This window comes from Lepidochelys olivacea, assembly GCF_965140295.1.
Source record: "Lepidochelys olivacea isolate rLepOli2 genome assembly, chromosome: 7".
In the NCBI taxonomy this organism is placed as follows: domain Eukaryota; kingdom Metazoa; phylum Chordata; order Testudines; family Cheloniidae; genus Lepidochelys; species Lepidochelys olivacea.
The window spans coordinates 86462065-86479524 of NC_140417.1; the positions used below are offsets into that span (position 1 = coordinate 86462065).

The window sequence follows — 17460 nt, forward strand, 5'->3', positions numbered from 1 at the left end:
CGAAACTGACGTTTGCAAACACACAGCTAGAGAGCTTCTTTAACAACTTCTTGATATAGTAGGCCTTGATCATTTTAAGTCAATGCTGGGTTGCTAGTGATTATTACCTTAGGTAATGCTAAACCAGCAGGATATGACTTTGAACATATAGTCATACAAATGTAAACACAAAACTGTTACACCCACCACAGTGAATGCCTTTAGCACTCATTGCAAGGCCGTGATAGAGAAATGAGGCTGTACTTCAGAGATAGATGGGTTAAGAACGTCATTTAGAAATTCAAAGGAACATTTTGTAGTAGTTTGTAGCTAACTCTAATATTTCAACATGGAAGTCAAGATGAGGAGTGGCTTAAAGTCATTATAATGTACATGTTTGAAAAAGAAATATAGAATAGTGAAAATATCTTTCATTAGGGAATCAATGTTACAAAACTTTTATTGCCATGTTTTGGAGTTTGAGACAATTTAAAAAAAGAAATAAAAAATTAAAGCGTTTGAACATATATTTGTAGAAGGGTTTAATTTTGAGGCATTTGGAGTCTACACTAGACAAATTATGGCTTAATTCCTTAAAGTGGACTAATCAATCAGTGCTATTTGCTGACATTTGCCTTTTAGGCCCAGATCCTGCAAACACTTACCCATATACTTAACTCTGCTCCCTTGAGTTAAAGTGGACAACTCACAATAGTAAAGTTAAACGTGTATGTTTGCAGGATTGCCTGGGGCCTTACTCAAACACCAAAAGTGTCAAAAGAATTTGAAGAGCAGAATAATGTTCAGAATACTCTTCTACTTAGGTATGTGCTTCTTTGCTTCCTATCCGAAATTATCATGAAATCTTAGACTTGGTACTTATTTATGTCACCTGAAAGTGAGACAAGCATTCACATGGCATTGTAATGTATTTATGTGCCAGACATACTAAACATCTGTATGCCCCTTCATGCTTTGACCACCATTCCAGAGGACATGCTTCCATTCTGATGATGGGTCCTGATTGATACTGATCCAAAGCAGTGCAGACTGGCACACGTTTATTTTCATCATTTGAGTGAGATGCAACCAACAGAAGGTTGATTTTCTTTTTTGGTGGGTCGGGTTCCATAGTTTCTGCATCTGAGTGTTGCTCTTTTAAGACTTCTGAAAGCATGCTCCATACCTCATCCCTCTCAGCTTTTAGAAGGCACTTAAACCTTCTTGTCGAGTGCTGTAGCTCTCTTTAGAAATCTCACATTGGTACCTTCTTTGTATTTTGTCAAATCTGCAGTGAAAGTGTTCTTAAATTGAACAACATGTAATGGTTGGTTTCAGAGTAACAGCCGTGTTAGTCTGTATTTGCAAAAAGAAAAGGAGTACTTGTGGCACCTTAGAGACTAACCAATTTATTTGAGCATAAGCTTTCGTGAGCTACAGCTCCGATGCATCCGATGAAGTGAGCTGTAGCTCACGAAAGCTTATGCTCAAATAAATTGGTTAGTCTCTAAGGTGCCACAAGTACTCCTTTTCTTTTTGCGAACATGTAATCGGTCATCATCAGAGACTGCCATAACACAAAATATATGGCAGAATGCGGGTAAAACTACAGAGCAGGAAACAATTCTCCCCCTAGGAGTTCAGTCACAGATTTAATTAATGCATTATTTTTTTAACAAGCATCAGCAGCATGGAAGAATGCCCTCTGGAATGGTGGCTGAAGTATTAAGGGGCATATGAATGTTTAGCCCAGTGGTTCTCAAACTTTTTTTTCGTTGACCACTTAAAAATCGCTAAGGGTCTCAGCAGACCACTTAATGATCTTTCCAAATGTTGTCTGTACTGTTAGCTAACTATTGTAAAGTGCTTTGGATAAAAGCGCTGTGACGGTGTCCCCCATAAGGCTTTATGGAAATATGCTTATGAATGTATATATGACATAATTGGAATATGTAACATATGTGTAAATATGTAACATATCTATGTAAAGGTTATGATCTACTGAATCTGTTAATCCTATTTGTATCCTATCATTTTTGTATTCGAAGTTATGAATATTGGCCATGTACTGGTTTGATTTCTAAATAACCTTAGTAGAGCATTTGGTCAGTTCCTGGAGAAAGGAATTTGCAAAGTTAAGTGTCCAATCAAGAAGCACTTAAGGAACAATGCACCTTGGAATGCTCCAATCCACATAAGAAGTCTTCCTGGAGACATTCAAGATGCCATGTCAGCAATGGCTTCTGCCTGTAAAAACTGTGAGTCATGCATGGACATGTGATTTGCCCCGGTGACTCCAAAACTCCATCTTGGAGCTGGACTTTGCATAGGAGAGAGGAGGGGTCTCCACCCACAAGAGAAAGTCTATTTAAGCCTGTGGGAGACCCCTCCATTTTGTCTTCAGCTGGCTAAGGAGATAGCCTCTCCACGCCCAAGGATACCTGAAAGAAACTGGAACAAAGGACAGTAACTACAGGGGGTGTGAGTGATTGCTGGACCCAGACTAGAAAGAGACTAGTCTGTAAAAGAGAGCTTACTGGAACTGGTGAGGATTTTATCTGTATTCAGTTTGATTAGACATAGACTTGCGTGATTTGTTTTATTTTGCTTGGTAATTCACTTTGTTCTGACTGTTACTACTTGGAACCACTTAAATCCTACTTTCTGTATTTTATAAAATCACTTTTTACTTATTAATTAACCCAGAGTATGTATTAACACTTGGGGGCAGGGGGAAACAGCTGTACATCTCTCTCTATCAGTGTTATAGAGGGTGAACAATTTATGAGTTTACCCTGTATAAGCTTTATGGTAAAATGGATTTATTTAGGGTTTGGACCCCATTGGGAGTTGGGCATCTGAGTATTAAAGGCAGGCACACTTCTGTAAACTGCTTTCTGTTAAGCCTACATCTGTTAGGGGACGTGGTTCAGGCCTGAGTCTGGGTCTGTAGCAGGCTAGTGGGTCTGGCTCAAACCAGGCAGGGCACTGAAGTCCTAAGCTGCCAGGGCAGGAAAGCAGGGACAGAAGTAGTCTGGACACATCAGGTGGCAGCTCCCAGGAGGTTTCTGTGATCCAACCCGTCACAAGCGCAATATAAAAAACAATAATAATTAACGTTTTTTTGCTCCACAAATAGAAGCACACAACTCAAATTTTAATATCAGTCTTACCTTTCTAATGTGATGGATGTGCCCTCTCTCCCAGCCACAGCAGCCCCCCAGGCTGGGGCTGGGAAGGAGTGGGGTCTCTCCCTCTCTTCCCCCACTGCAGCAGCCCCTGAACTGAGGCTGGGAAGGAGGGGGGTCTCTCCCCGGTGGCCGCAGCCCTAGAGCTGGGGAAAGTCGCCTCTTTCTCTGGCCACCGCAGCCCTGCAGATCCCAAATTTCCCCCTCCCTCTCTTCTCACCCCACTGCCCCCTCCCACCTACCCCCTATTCCCCCCAAGGCCACCACCTCACCTTACATGTGCGTCTTCTCCAGGGTCCAGGCACCTAATTAGTGGAGCCATGCCTTCGTGGCTCCACTAATTAGGTGGTTGTCCCTTCATTCTCTTGTGTGCAGCCACCCAGATGTGTACCTTAGAGGGAACTATCTGCAGACCACCGTTTGAGAACCTCTGGGTTAGCCTATTTGGCATGTAAATACCTTGCAATGCTGGCTATAAAAGTGCCCTGTGAACACCTGTTCTCACTTTCAGGTGACGTTGTAAATAAGAAGTGGGCAGCATTTTCTCTTGTAAATGTAAACAAACCTGTTTGTCTTAGCGATTGGCTGAACAAGTAGTAGGACTGATTGGACCTAAAGTTTTACATTGGCTCTAAAGTTTTACATTGTTTTGTTTTTGAGTGCAGTTATGTAACAACAACAAAAGATCTACATTGTAAGTTGCAATTCGATGATAAAGAGATTGCACTACAGTACTTGTATGAGCTGAATTGAAAAATACTATTTATTGTTTCTTTTTTACAGTGCAAATATTTGTAATCAAAATAATAATCTAAAGTGAGCACTGTACACTTTGTATTGTAATTGAAATAAATAATTTTGAAAATAGAGAATATCCAAAAATATTTATAATACATTTAAATTGGTATTCTATTTTTTAACAGTGCAATTAATTTTTTAAATTGAGTTAATTAGTTTTGAGTTAATTGCTTGAGTTAACTGCGATTGACAGCCGTAGTTCCTAGTCTTAAAATTCCTTATCAGCATCATTCTGGAAGAAATCTAGATGGCTTTATTGTGCTTGGAGGAAGGGAGCAGCTAACTTTCACAACTATCCTGCTGCCCAAAATCTTGAAGTTGAGCACAGGAGATTGATTGGATGTACAGTGGGAAGGGATGGACCTTTTCAAGGGAGATGAGCAGTCTTTTCAGTCTAGGATTGGTCCTGCTGAACTTTTATTGCTATACTCTCTATACTAAGCAATTAGGGGTCTGAAAAGAAAAAAAAAAGACCTTAATCAAGGTTCAAATTGAGCTGCTATATACCATTACTTTTCACTGGAATAAGGTACTTGTCACTATGCCCTAGTAAGTATTCTATGCCTTGCAATAACTCCCTGTCTCTTACACTGTTCGGATTCCCCTGGGTTTCCTTCCTTTTCTACTCTCTTACTGAACCAATGCCCCAGCATGATGTTACGTGACATATGTTTCTCCAGGAGGTGCCAACGGTCATGTGGGAGACATAATACAATTGACTTGATTACTTATCTAATTACAACCAGGTAAGCTGCTGTGCCAAAGTGCAGATCTGGTGGTTGCAAATGCAGGAGGTGATAAATCTTACGAAGGAAGAGAAATGGGGAAAAGAAACTACAGTCATTACAGCATGACAGGAAGAGCTGATAATTCTCTTGGGGGAGGCGAGAAGAAAGTGAGGGTCTACACACTGAGGTACCACAGTGATGTAGCAGCAGCCTTTCCCTTGAAGACATGGCCATAGTCAATCTACATGTAGAAACAATAGACAGCAGACTTTGTTTACCATAAGGAATTTTAGAGAGAAGAAAAATCCCATCCGTGTACTACCACTGAATTTAGCTGGCAGCCTGAGTCTGGTTTTACAACACTCAATCCAATCTGTAGAGGAGCAGGTTTACTTAAATTCGTATTAGAAACAGGTCTATCCCCTGTCCACAAGAGCTTTGTTTACCATTGGGCTCCTCTGGAAGCCAGTGGTAGCACCAGTGGTATCTTCTCCCTCATCCACCTAAAACTGCCTAGTTTGGACGAAGCCTGAAAGCTCTTGTGACAGCTCTAATCCTGCCAACATGCTGTGGGTGCTTGAGGGGGTCAACCAGGGTGTGGACCAAGGGGATAGTGGATATAATGTACTTAGATATTCAGAAAGCCTTCAACAAGGTCTCTCACCACAGGCTCTTACACAAAGTAAACTACCATGGGATAAGAGGAAAGGTGCTCTCATGGATTGCTAACTGGTTAAAAGATAGGAAACAAAGGGTAGGTATCAATGGTCAGTTTTCAGAATAGCGAGAGGTAAATAGTAGTGTCCCCCAGGGATCTGTTCTGGGACCAGTCCTATTCAACATATTCATAAATAATCTGGAAAAAGGGGCAAACAGTGAGGTGGCAAAATTTGCAGATGATGCAAAATTACTAAAGATAGTTAAGACCCAGGCAGACTGCAAACAGCGACAAAAGGATCTCTCAAAACTGGGTGACTGGGCAACAACATGGCAGATGAAATTTAATGTTGATAAATGCAAAGTAATGCACATTGGAAAGAATAATCCCAATTTTACATATAAAATGATGGGGTCTAAATTAGCTGTTACCACTCAAGAAAGAGATCTTGGAGTCATTGTGAATAGTTCTCTTAAAACATCCACTCAATGTACAGCAGCACTCAAAAAAGCTAACAGAATGCTGGGAATAATTAAGAAAGGGATAGATAATAGGACAGAAAATATCATGTTGACTCTATATAAATCCATGGTACACCCACATCTTGAATAGTGGGCAGATGTGGTTGCCCCATCTCAAAAAAGATATATTGGAATTGGAAAAGGTTTAGAAAAGGGCAACAAAAATGATTAGGGGTATGGAACGGCTTCTATATGAGGAGAGATGAATAAGACTGGGACTTTTCAGCTTGGAAAAGAGACGGCTAAGGGGAGATATGATTGAGGTCTATAAAATTATGACCGGTGTAGAGAAAGTAGATAAGGAAGTGTTGTTTGCTACTTCTCATAACACAAGAACTAGGGGTCACCAAATGAAATTAATATGCAGCAGGTTTAAAACAAATAAAAGGACGTATTTCTTCACACAACACAGTCAACCTGTGGAACTCCTTGCCAGAGGATGTTGTGAAGGCCAAGACCATATCACGGTTCAAAAAAGAAAAAGATAAATTCACAAAGGATAGGTCCATCAATGGCTATTAGCCAGGATGGGCAGGAATGGTGTCTATCCTCTGTTGCCGGAAGCTGGAAATGTGGGACAGAGGATGGATCACTTGATGACTACCTGTTCCGTTCATTCCCTCTGGAGCACCTGGCACTAGCCACTGTCGGAAAACAGGAGACTGGGCTCGATGGACCTTTGGTCTGACCCAATAGTACCATTCTTATGTTCAGCTTGGGGAGCACAGGCCCCGCGGTCATAAAGCTCAGCTCAGGCGTGTTTGGAGGATGCTACCCCTGCAGGCCTGGCCTTGGCGCCGCGGGAGGTTTTCTCTGCAAACCGAAAAGCTCGCACAGCTTTTGCAGAAGGTGGGTGCTGGGTAACACCTGCCTCGGAGCGAGCAACTGCACTGCAGAGCCAGGGCCAGCCTACGAGCCGCAAGGGAGCCGGCAGAAAATGGCCCCCTTGGCGAAGGGCTGCAGCAGGCTGCGTTTCGTCCGTACGGTTCAAGGCGTGGGGCCCCTGCGGCCTCGGGACAGGCAACGCGAAGCGACGGCGGGCTCCGGCCGCCACGCCCTGCCCCGGACCTTGGCTTAACGCTCGCCGCCACGGGCCCCGGCCAGTTCCTGCACGCAGGGGGCCGGGCCAGCGCCGAGCGGGGGCGCTGGCGGAGGAGGAGCCCGGCCGGAGCGGGGAAGTATCGCGGTGCTGCCGCCGCCAGTCGCTCTCCGAGCGCGGAGGGAGGGAGCTCGGCTCCCGAGCGGTGCGCGGGGCGATGGGGTCGCGGGCCCGCCCCACTCCTCCCTGGGCAGCCGGCAGCTGGTGAAGCCCGCAGGGCGCAGACCCGGAGCCCGCGCTCTCCCCCCGGGACATGGCAACCGAGCCCCCGCGCCGAGCGCCGCCCCAGCCTACGGGGCGCCCGGAGAGCGGGCAGCGCCGCGCTGGGGACGGGGAGGAGGCCGAGCCGCTGCGGGGCTCCGCGCGCGAACCGTCCAGCGCCTCAGTCGCGGTAGGCGGGGGCAGGCGGGGGTTGCTGAACGGCTGCGTCCCGCTCTCCCACCAAGTGGCCGGGCACATGTACGGCAAGGATAAAGGGGGTGAGTGCGGCCGAGGGCAGCGAGCAGGGCGTGGAGCCCGCCCCTACCTAGTCGGGAGGCTGAGCCTGGGGTGAGGGGAACACACCGGGCTCTGGCTGGCTTCCTTCTTCTCACTTGGAAGGTGGGGTCTTGTCTTCTCTTCTCTTCTACGCCGGCCCCGGTGTGATTTGAACTTGGGTCCCGTGTTTCGACTGGGTCGTGCCCATCCCTCCCGCGCCCCATTACGTTTAATCCTCCTTTTAATTTCCTTTGGGGGTGCGGGAGTGGATCTGCTGTTCTTTGCTTTGCTATGAGCTGAGCCTCCCCTGTGTGGTGTCTCTGTGCTCCCCTTTTGCCTGTTGGGGTGTGTGAACCCTATTTGGGGTATGGATCTATTTTCTAGTCCTATATAGGGATTCCTACTAAGGAAGAAGTTGTGTGAAAGGGGTAAAACCTGCATTACCACCCAAGGGACCAACACATGTCAGTTTCTCAGGAGAGATTGTTCTTAACTAGAGGTTGTACAAAATTACAGGAGCCCCATTGCATTGGGATTCTCTAGAATGAAGGGCTTGAGTGTTGGAGATTTTTTCCCAATACAGGTTTCACTGGGATGACTGAATAAGAGTTATAAGGAAAACATCAGAGTGAGGTGTAGCTGAATATAATGATGGTGAATGACTAAAGAGAGGTTTAGTTACCATGCAAAAAGTGTCTTTGTCGTTTGGAAAAATCTTGGGGGGGCAGGAGTACCCGTACTCTGAGTAAAAGAGGGAACAGTCAAATCTCAACAACAAAGGTTTTTATCACATTCATCACGCTACTTTAAACAAGCGTCTTTAAACAAATCACCCTTTTGGTGATATGTTGGGAATATTTCTGGGTTAGGCAATACAACTTGTCTCTGAGGTAATATTAATAGACCCAGCTCAGTAGGTACAAAAGGGTCTGTGGGAAATGTAAGTCATACATGATTATCTAAATGGAAATACAAGTGACTGCAGAGCCTTCCAGATATTAATTTTTTTTTAGCTGTTAACTGAGAGGAAATGCCCATTTTTTTTTGAATGGATGTACATCTTAATGGATCCCTAATATTCTGATAGCTTCTTTTTAATTGTCCTTCTGGCTTCTGAGATACTTTTGGTGAATACTTTCCTCCCACAGTACGTGTAGTACTACAGCATTGAAGTTTTAGGTTGCTGGTTAGGAAAATATATTAGTTGAACCAAAAAAAATATATGCAGTCAATTGTCTCATAAACTAGATATTAATCTATTCAGAAAAAGGAGTACTTGTGGCACCTTAGAGACTAACCAATTTATCTGAGCATAAGCTTTCATGAGCTACAGCTCATTTCATCGGATTGTACTCCTTTTCTTTTTGAGAATACAGACTAACACGGCTGTGACTCTGAAACCAATCTATTCAGAGAAATTACTAGTCCAACTGAAGATGTTTTGTCTGTCCACTTAAAAGTAGGTTTCATTTAAATAAAATCTGTTTCTCTGCAATGAGCCTCTCTATAATACAGTTAAATACCTTGTCCATCATAGCAAGGTTAAGTTTGTTGGTGTGTTTTCTGCAGGGTCCCTCCCCCAAAGTATGCAAGCATATAAAAACAGTAGCTACTAGAGAGAAATTGGATAACTATTAAGTTTTTTTTCCTCCTCTCATATCTACATATAGAAGCAGCCCACAAATTTATGTTTGATAGATAAAGGTACATCTGGACCACAAACCTTACACATCAGATACACTAATACAGACAGTCCATGTCTAATATCTTAACCACGGTCTTTCTAAATAACATTACATAAGAAACTGCAACATTATGTGGTATGGTTCTACTCCAGTTTAAAATACTCATAACTTCTTCTTGTCCTCTGAATATCTGTCCTTCCTCTTTCAGAGGAAATGCTTCCCCAAAAAGAGACTTAGGCCCAAGTCCACAAAAGTATTGAGAAGCCTAGCTTTTATTAGTGCCAAGTATTAATAATGTTCATCCTTGTAAAGAACACAGAGAATATTTTCTAACTGTTTTCTGACGTGTGTGTGTGTGTGTGTGTGTGTGTTTAAAGGGAAAATTGGGGGCGTGGTCTTTTTTTTTTTTTTTTTTGAACACTTGCTGTATGATAGATGGGAGTGGTTGACAAGTCATATCTGGTAGTGAGCACAAAGTTATGAACAACTATAATGGCATTATGACTGTAAATATAAAATTTAATTTGTATATTAATTTTGCTGCCTCTCAGCATAAGTCTTTCTTTTCCATGAATGCAGTGAGCATTACATTGACCTTGTGAGTCTATGTGAAATTGTCCCTGCTAAAAATGTTTTGTATGGTAAGAAAAGGTATGTTCCACGATCCAGCACGTATGATGATTGTTTTCAGTAGCATCGGGCAATAAAAATATCTGGCATTTCTGTTTGAGTGTAAGGGGATGAGTGATTAGTTGATATCAGAGGGAACATATTAGTGATCTATCAGTCAGGATGAAAATGTAGTCCTCAAGCTCTTTGTTGGAGTCCAGGGAGATTGTAGTTTGAAGAATCTTTGTAGACATCTGTTGGTCTCCCTTATTCTTGACAGATTGATGGGACTAATCTGATGACAAGTTTCAAAGTGGGAAAAGAATCTGTCACCCTATTTTCAGAAGTGATAGTGGGCTATGTTCCTGGTCCATCTTTGTAAAGTATTTTGAGATTCTTTCAAAGGATCATGTTTCAGAGTAGCAGCCTTGTTAGTCTGTATCTGTAAAAAGAAACCGATGCAACCGATGAAGTGAGCTGTAGCTCACAGAAGCTTATGCTCTAATAAATTTGTTAGTCTCTAAGGTGCCACAACTACTCCTTTTCTTTCAAAGGATCATGTCTTTGTTTTTCTACTGAAGAAATAAACAAAAGGGGGTGTCTTCTAAAATAAATGTTCAGACTATTTATGTGAAAAATTGGTTTATTTATAATGCCATCAAGGGTACGTATTGGATGTAATGTGAGAATATTTGTGCAATAACCGAATAAAGTAACTTTCTTGTTTTGGTCATCCGAGCATGCGTAAAGGTGCACACACAGTGAGAAAGTTCCATTGTGTTTTCTATTGGTGGAAGTCAGCTTTTTGACTGCCAACCTTCTTTACTAATTGTTTATAAATGCATTGAGATGTAGATCTTTATTGCGCATGAAACTAAATTAAACCAAACCCACTGTGATGTTCCCCTCCGGTGTTATCTGGACCGGTGATCTGCTAGGTCATGCTAATCCTTGACTCTGGGAGCCGACCTTACCGTGCTCTGCTGTGAGTACCCCCATTCCTGGGCAATTCACACACAGGAATGTTAGCTGCTCCTTGGATTGTGCAACCGAATGACACTACCCAATATTTCAGGTCCCAAACACAACCCTAGGAACCTCTGTCTTGCAATGTCCAGTTATGTCTGCTGGACACTGAAAGCTTATATGGGTTCGCCAGTTTAACAAAGAAATTGATATGTACCAGGCTTGTTATCCCAAGCGGAGTCTGGGACACGCTTCAAACCAAACACACTGCTTCAGGTAGAATAAACATATTTATTAACGACAAAGATAAATTTTAAGTGATTATAAGTCAAAGCATAACAAGTCAGATTGGATCAAATGAAATAAAAGCAAAAAGCACTCTAAGCTGCTCTTAACACTTTCAGTGCCCTTACAAACTTAGATGCTTCTCACCGCTGGCTGGTTGCTCTTCAGCCAGGCTCTCCCCTTTGATCAGTGCTTCAGTTGCTTGGTGTGGTGTCTGTAGATGTAGGTGGAAGAGAGTGGAAGAGCGAAAGTCTCTCCCTTTTATCATGTTCTTTCTTCCCTCTTGTCTTTGCCCCCCCGCTCCCCCCTTTAGAGTCAGGTGAGCGTTACCTCATCACAGTCCCAAACGGACCAAAGGAAGGGGGGTGACTCACTCGAGAGTCTAACAGATCCTTTGTTGTTGCCTAGGCCAGTGTCCTTTGTTCCTGTGACATTGAGCTGGGTTTGTCCCATACATGTCCTGATGAGGTGTGAACTGCCCTTCTGCTTCTGGCGAGTTTTTGCCTGGGCTTGCTTTAAGCTTTGAGGACACATTTTCAAGCCTCGTAACTGTACACATAAAATTACAACCTGTAACATTACCATAACAGTGCTTAGTACATCGTGAGCCTTTTGAAGACATGACAAACTTTGCATTAGATACCCCCCCAATCATATTATAAGGATGAACATGGGGGTGCTGGGTGTTCCCCCAAGGTACAGAACGTCCCACCCACATACTCCCAAACTACATTAATATGATTCTCAAGTGGTGGTGGTGGTGGTTTTGTTTTAGGTGGGTGGGAAGGAGAAAGAATCTTGTCCTTGTGAAAAGTGCTAGGTCTGGAAACTAACTAGACCTCCCCTTGCCATTTGTTAGTAGATTTTAACTCTTGAAGTGTTCTGTATTTTTAAGAATGATTGTACTAAACTCTTCAAGTAATAAACTTTTCATAATCCAGTGTCACATATCAGAGGTAGGTAGCTGTTTAAAAGAACAAACAAACAAAACCCCAAAACAAACCAGCCAAACACTTGTATAACAGTTTGTCCTCAAAGTTCAATATTCATCACATTTCATTTTGTTAATTCAGTATTACGTGGGTTTTATTTTGAGAAGTATTTGCTTGGCTTTGTATGTTGTCTAATCTTGATGATGCAGTGGCAGAATGTAAGCTCTAGGTTAACTGAAGTTCTGTATGTGGCCTTTAACATTGAGATTGTTAGTAATTCAAACATTTGTCAGTAGAGTACCATGTTCACCTGAGGGTGTGCTTTCCACCATGTCTACACACAAATATATGTAGAAAAGGGCTGTTCTTCAAAGATGTGTTATGTTGATCCTAGTGAGTTATGAGGCCCGTATTCACTTTGTGTCTGGCAGTTCATAATTGTGGAATGTGTTCAAAACCCAGTCTTAGCAAACAGCTTGATTTCAGTCTTAAATTTATACCGCTTAAAAAAAGCCTGTTACTAATGATGCAGCCAACTTATAGACTGTGAACTAATTTTTGACTGAATGTCCTTGTAGCTGTGCCTTTAGAGAGAGGGGCACATAATTCATATGCCAATATCTAAATAAAGGACAAAAATTAAGGACTCTAGAAAACTATATTCAGCTCTTAGCACACATTTTAAACTGTTGTTAAGCGACTGCCAAGACTTCTTTACCTCATTTATAGCACCTGCTACGTTGCATAGGCCACATAAGTAACTCCATTCCCTATATAGTTGCGTGTGTAAATAGAAATTACAGAAAAATATAAAACCAGGCTTATTTTTAAAAAAAAAAAAAAGCCATAGAAGAAGCAACCATTTCCAAGACTTACCAAAGAAACCCAAACAAATGTAATTATTCCCAGAAAGTCACCATTTTTAGTAGCAATAAGAATTCTACCATCCACTGAGATGTCAGGGGCCACCCAGCTTTTTTTGTTTGTTTACCACAGGGGTGGGCAAACTTTTTGGGCTGAGGGCTACATCTGGGTGGGGAAATTGTATGCGTGGCAAGGGGTTGGGGTGCGGGAGGGGGTGTGGTGTGCAGGAACAGGCTCGGGGCAAGGGATTGGGGTAGAGGAGGGGGCAGGATGTATGAGGGGCTCATGGAAGGGGGTTGGGGTGCAGGAGGGGTGCGGAGTGCAGGAGGGGGCTCAGGGCAGGGGGTTGGGGTGCGATGGGGGCTCAGGGCAGGGAGTTGGGATGCAGGAGGGGTGCGAGGTGCAGGCAGAGGGCTTATGACAGGGAGTTGGGGGGGGCGGGGTGCAGGAGGGGTTTGGGCTCTGGCCCAGTGCCGCTTACCTAAAGTGGCTCCGGGGTGGCAGTAGCATGCACTAGGGCCAGGGCAGGCTCCATGCCTGCCTGTCCTGGCCCCATGCTGCTCCACTCTGAGAAGTGGCCAGAACCATGTCCCTGCGCGGCCCCTGATGGGGGGACCGGCACAGGGCTCTGTGCGCTGCCCTTGCCACACCTCCAGGTACCTCCCCTGAAGCTCCCATTGGCCACGGTTCCCCGTTCCTGGCCAATGGGAGCTGCGGGGGGCGGTGCCTGGAGGCAAGGACAATGTACGGAGCTGCCCCTTCCCCCGAGGCTCCAGGGACGTGGTGCTGGCTGCTTCTGAGAACGGCACGGGGCCTGCGGCACCATGGGGGCAATCCCGCAGGCCAGATCTAAAGCCCTTACAGGCCGGATCCAGCCCGCGCGCCGTAATTTGCCCACCCCTGGTTTACCATGTTTCATAAACTTTGAAGGGCTAAACTTCAGAGTCAGAACTTATTCTAGGTACTTTTTTTTTTTTTAAACCAACAGCATATTAGTACTTCTGATAACTGTCACACTATGCTTTCTTCTGTTTTGTATAGAAGAATTTATCTGAAAAGTTAGGAATGAATAAATCATAGAAAGAAGCTTGTCATCACAAAGTGGAATTTTTCTTTTTGATCAGAATGACACTCTTCAGTTTCTGTTCTCTATTAACAAAAATTTAGTAGTGGAGGGGTAGAAATCTCCTTAAAGGCACAATATTGTCCTGCCCTGTCCTTGTGATGAGGACAGTTTAATGCAGGCAGTACTAGCTCTTGGTGAGCTGCAGTCACTCTGAGTCTCTCCCTTCTTTTTCCGTCTTCTGCCCAACCATATATTTTGACTATGTGCCAAAACAATTAATTTAAGTAAATGTAAGATGACTGAGCTGAGAGATTCAGTTAATTTCTTACACTGTTACTTTGCAACATTGCTATCAGCTAAGCCAGAAGGCTGATTTTAGCAAAATAACGCATATGCAGGAAAAAATGACTAAGCCTTTTAAAACTTACATTGCCTATTCATTTTTGTTGTTATGGGCATTTGTTGGCTCTTGTTATAGTAGAGTTAAATAGCATGGAAACTTTTTCAGGCATAACCCCAATTCTCCATTTGTGTGTTCATAACTTGCTGAAACCTGAACATACTCTTCACTAAATGAATATAGAATTATTTTTGTCTGGCTTAACTCTTACCAGGAATTGAATAGCTTTGAAAAATAACATAATATCAGTCACCCTATAAAAAGGAGAGTAGTTTTGTTCTTGTTGTTATATGCTATTCTAATCCATATAGGTTTTTATACCAGGGTGTTCACGATTATATCTGAGTGTGGTGTTCTTTCTCTCATCCTCTCCTCAAAGGGAGAAGTGAGTGGATGTTATGTTTTGCTAGCTGTTTTGTTAAATATACTTCTTGCTATGCTCATGTTAGAGAAGCGAGGTCAAAGAAATGCACCTTGACCTTAGAATGGAAAGTGGTAAGGTTTGTGGTACTTCTTAGTTCCTGGGGGAATTCATGCCACAGTCTTGGTCCACCCCTTGAGAAGGTTGTCTCTTGCGGTGATGAGATTTACTCTTGTTGTTCAAGAGTTTAATTGTGCCAAAGGAGTGAATGCTGCTTGTAGAAGCAATGTTATCTAATGAACAAGTAGGTTTCTGACCAGGCCACAGCTGAACTGACCAATCATGAGTCTTAACAAACACACACTGAGGTGAGAGTCCAGCGAAAACTCAAAGATTGGGGCAGCTTTCTTAGACTGATCTGCTGCCTGTGCCACCATACGGGTGAACAGTCTTCTGAAAGCCAGCAAAATTATCGCATGATAAAATTTTTCCAAGAAGTTTTGACCAATCGCAGGCTTTGCACTTTCCTTTGATGACTAGGTCAACAGAGTATGCACTCTCAACAATTGCCTATCACAGGGTTCAGTGCTAGCACCGATCTCGTTTAATATGTATACCACTGACCTTCCCCAAACAACATCATGGAAATCTGTCTTTGCTCTGACTACACAGGCACAGGATTTACCTACTGTAGAACAAGTCCTAACCAAGAACCTTAAAAGCATGGAAGAATATTTCTTATATTGGCAGCTAAAACCAAACCCCATTAAGACTGTAATGTCAGCGTTTCATCTAAACAGTTGAGAGGCTAGGATGAAATTGCATGTAGACTTCTGTGGCCAGCAGATAAGACATGATACCACCCTGAATGATCTTGGAGTGCCATTTGACTGAATTATCACATACCACCAGTACCTGAAAAACGCACATGACAAAGTAAAGGATGCATGTAAATCTCCTCTAGAAACTGTCAGGAATGATTGGAGAAGTGGATGCAAAAAGCTTTTTGGGCCTCTTCACTAGCCCTTGTCTGCTCTACCACAGAATACTGCTCGTCTGTCCAGATTGATGGCAATCACACATCACTTGTCTCAACATCACCATGTGGATCTCTATGGACACAGCGTAATCAATTCCATAACCATGGCTTCCTGTACTGGTACACATCAACCCAGCCCAAATTAGTCGCAACATGAGAATCCTTCTGGAGTCTCATCATGTTTGAGGGAACAAGGGTCTTCCAATACATGAAGTCTTAAATAACATACTGAGATTTCCAATTCAATCCCAGAAAACCTTTTTGGCTTGGAGTGCAAGAGCTTGAAGACTCAGCATTTTGCTGTCCAAGATTAATGACGAGCAAGGTGGGAGGACACGAACATTCCGAACAAACATCTCATCTAGGATCCAACTGGGGAACCCAGTGGCTTTTCACTCCCGTGGAAAATATGGTCCACTTTGAACTGCATATGTATATCATGTGGCAGATGTGTCTACTTCCTCTATACATGGAGGCTGAGCCATGATCCTATTTGTGAGTGTGGAATCGGACGTCAGCCTATGGGACACTTGAACTAGTGTTCCAAATGATCATATCCTGGTGCTATCTCTGCCATCTACTCCACGTCACCTAAGGCAGTCAATTGAATTGCCAACCTAAACTTTAATATTAATGTTTTTAAGCCATATGAAGGAAGAAGAGGTGCAAAGTTGTTGGCCAGTCTCTTTCCTGGAGCTTTAAACAGCCTTTTTGGTATTCTGGGCCCAAAATGTTGGCTTCAGTTAGATGAGCTTGTAGTTGGCCTTTGGCTAGATTTCTCAGGAATGACAGGTTTGACAGTGGGTGATTGTTGGCTAAGATTGAAGTATCTAGGGTGGGTTTCTTTACTGTTTGAAAGAAAAAGGGAAGTTTTCCTTTTTTGAATGGGGCACTGGCTGTTTTGGTCAGGAGTAGCGCTTGTTATTCATTTCTCTCTTTCACAAGCTAAGAAGGACCTGGGTTGGATTTATATCTTGGGTTGGGTCTCCTTTAAGGTGTCTGGAACTACTTGATGAGTGAATACGTTGAACTCAGGGAATGCAAGTTGCCTGTTTGGATCCACTATGCCTGCATCGCCCAACCATGTTGTTTGAGAAGGCATCCTGAATGTGCATGATCTTTTCAGTAAAGTAGGATGATAGTGCTTTGATGCAGTTGTAGACACTCAGGCCATGGCTACACTACCAGCTAAATTGGCACAGTTGCGATCAATGCAGCAGTGTCGATTTAGCAGGTCTGGTGAAGACCTGCTAAGTCAGTGGCAGAGTGCTCTCCCATCGACTTCTGTACTCCACCTTCCTGAGAGGTGGAAGCTATGTCGATGGGAGAGCATCTCCCGTCAGCATAGTGGGGTGTAGACACTGCTGTAAGTCAACCTAAGTTACGTCGACTTCAGTTACTGGCGTAACTTAGATCAACTTGGGCCATGTCTACGTTACCCGCCGGATCGGCTGGTAGTGATAGATCTATCGGGGATTGATTTATCGCATCTAGTGTCGCGTCTAGTGTAGACACAATAAATCGATCCCTGATCGCTCTGCCGTCCACTCCGGAACTCCTCCACGGTGAGAGGCAGAAGTGGAGTCGACGGGGGAGCAGCCGCCATCAATCCCATGCCGCGAGGACGCGAAGTAAGTGATTCTAAGTCGATCTAAGATACGTCGACTTCAGCTACGCTATTCTCATAGCTGAAATTGCGTATCTTAGATCGATACACCCCCCAGTGTAGACCAGGCCTTAGAATGTTAGTATAGACCAGCCCACAGAATTAAATGATTTACCACTTGGGATAGCTTCTTGGGGTG

The 17460-nt window shown here is 43.5% G+C and overlaps 1 protein-coding gene across 1 annotated transcript in view; it reads left to right on the plus strand.

The window, feature by feature from the left end:
• The first annotated feature begins 7052 nt into the window (after positions 1 to 7052).
• The window catches only part of IPMK (inositol polyphosphate multikinase), a 78927-nt gene continuing 68519 nt past the window's right edge, over positions 7053 to 17460 (plus strand). Inside the window, exon 1 of the mRNA XM_084634355.1 lies at positions 7053 to 7450. Coding sequence (XP_084490481.1) covers positions 7225 to 7450 — 226 coding nt within the window. The 5' untranslated portion in view covers positions 7053 to 7224. The remainder of the gene's footprint in view (positions 7451 to 17460) is intronic.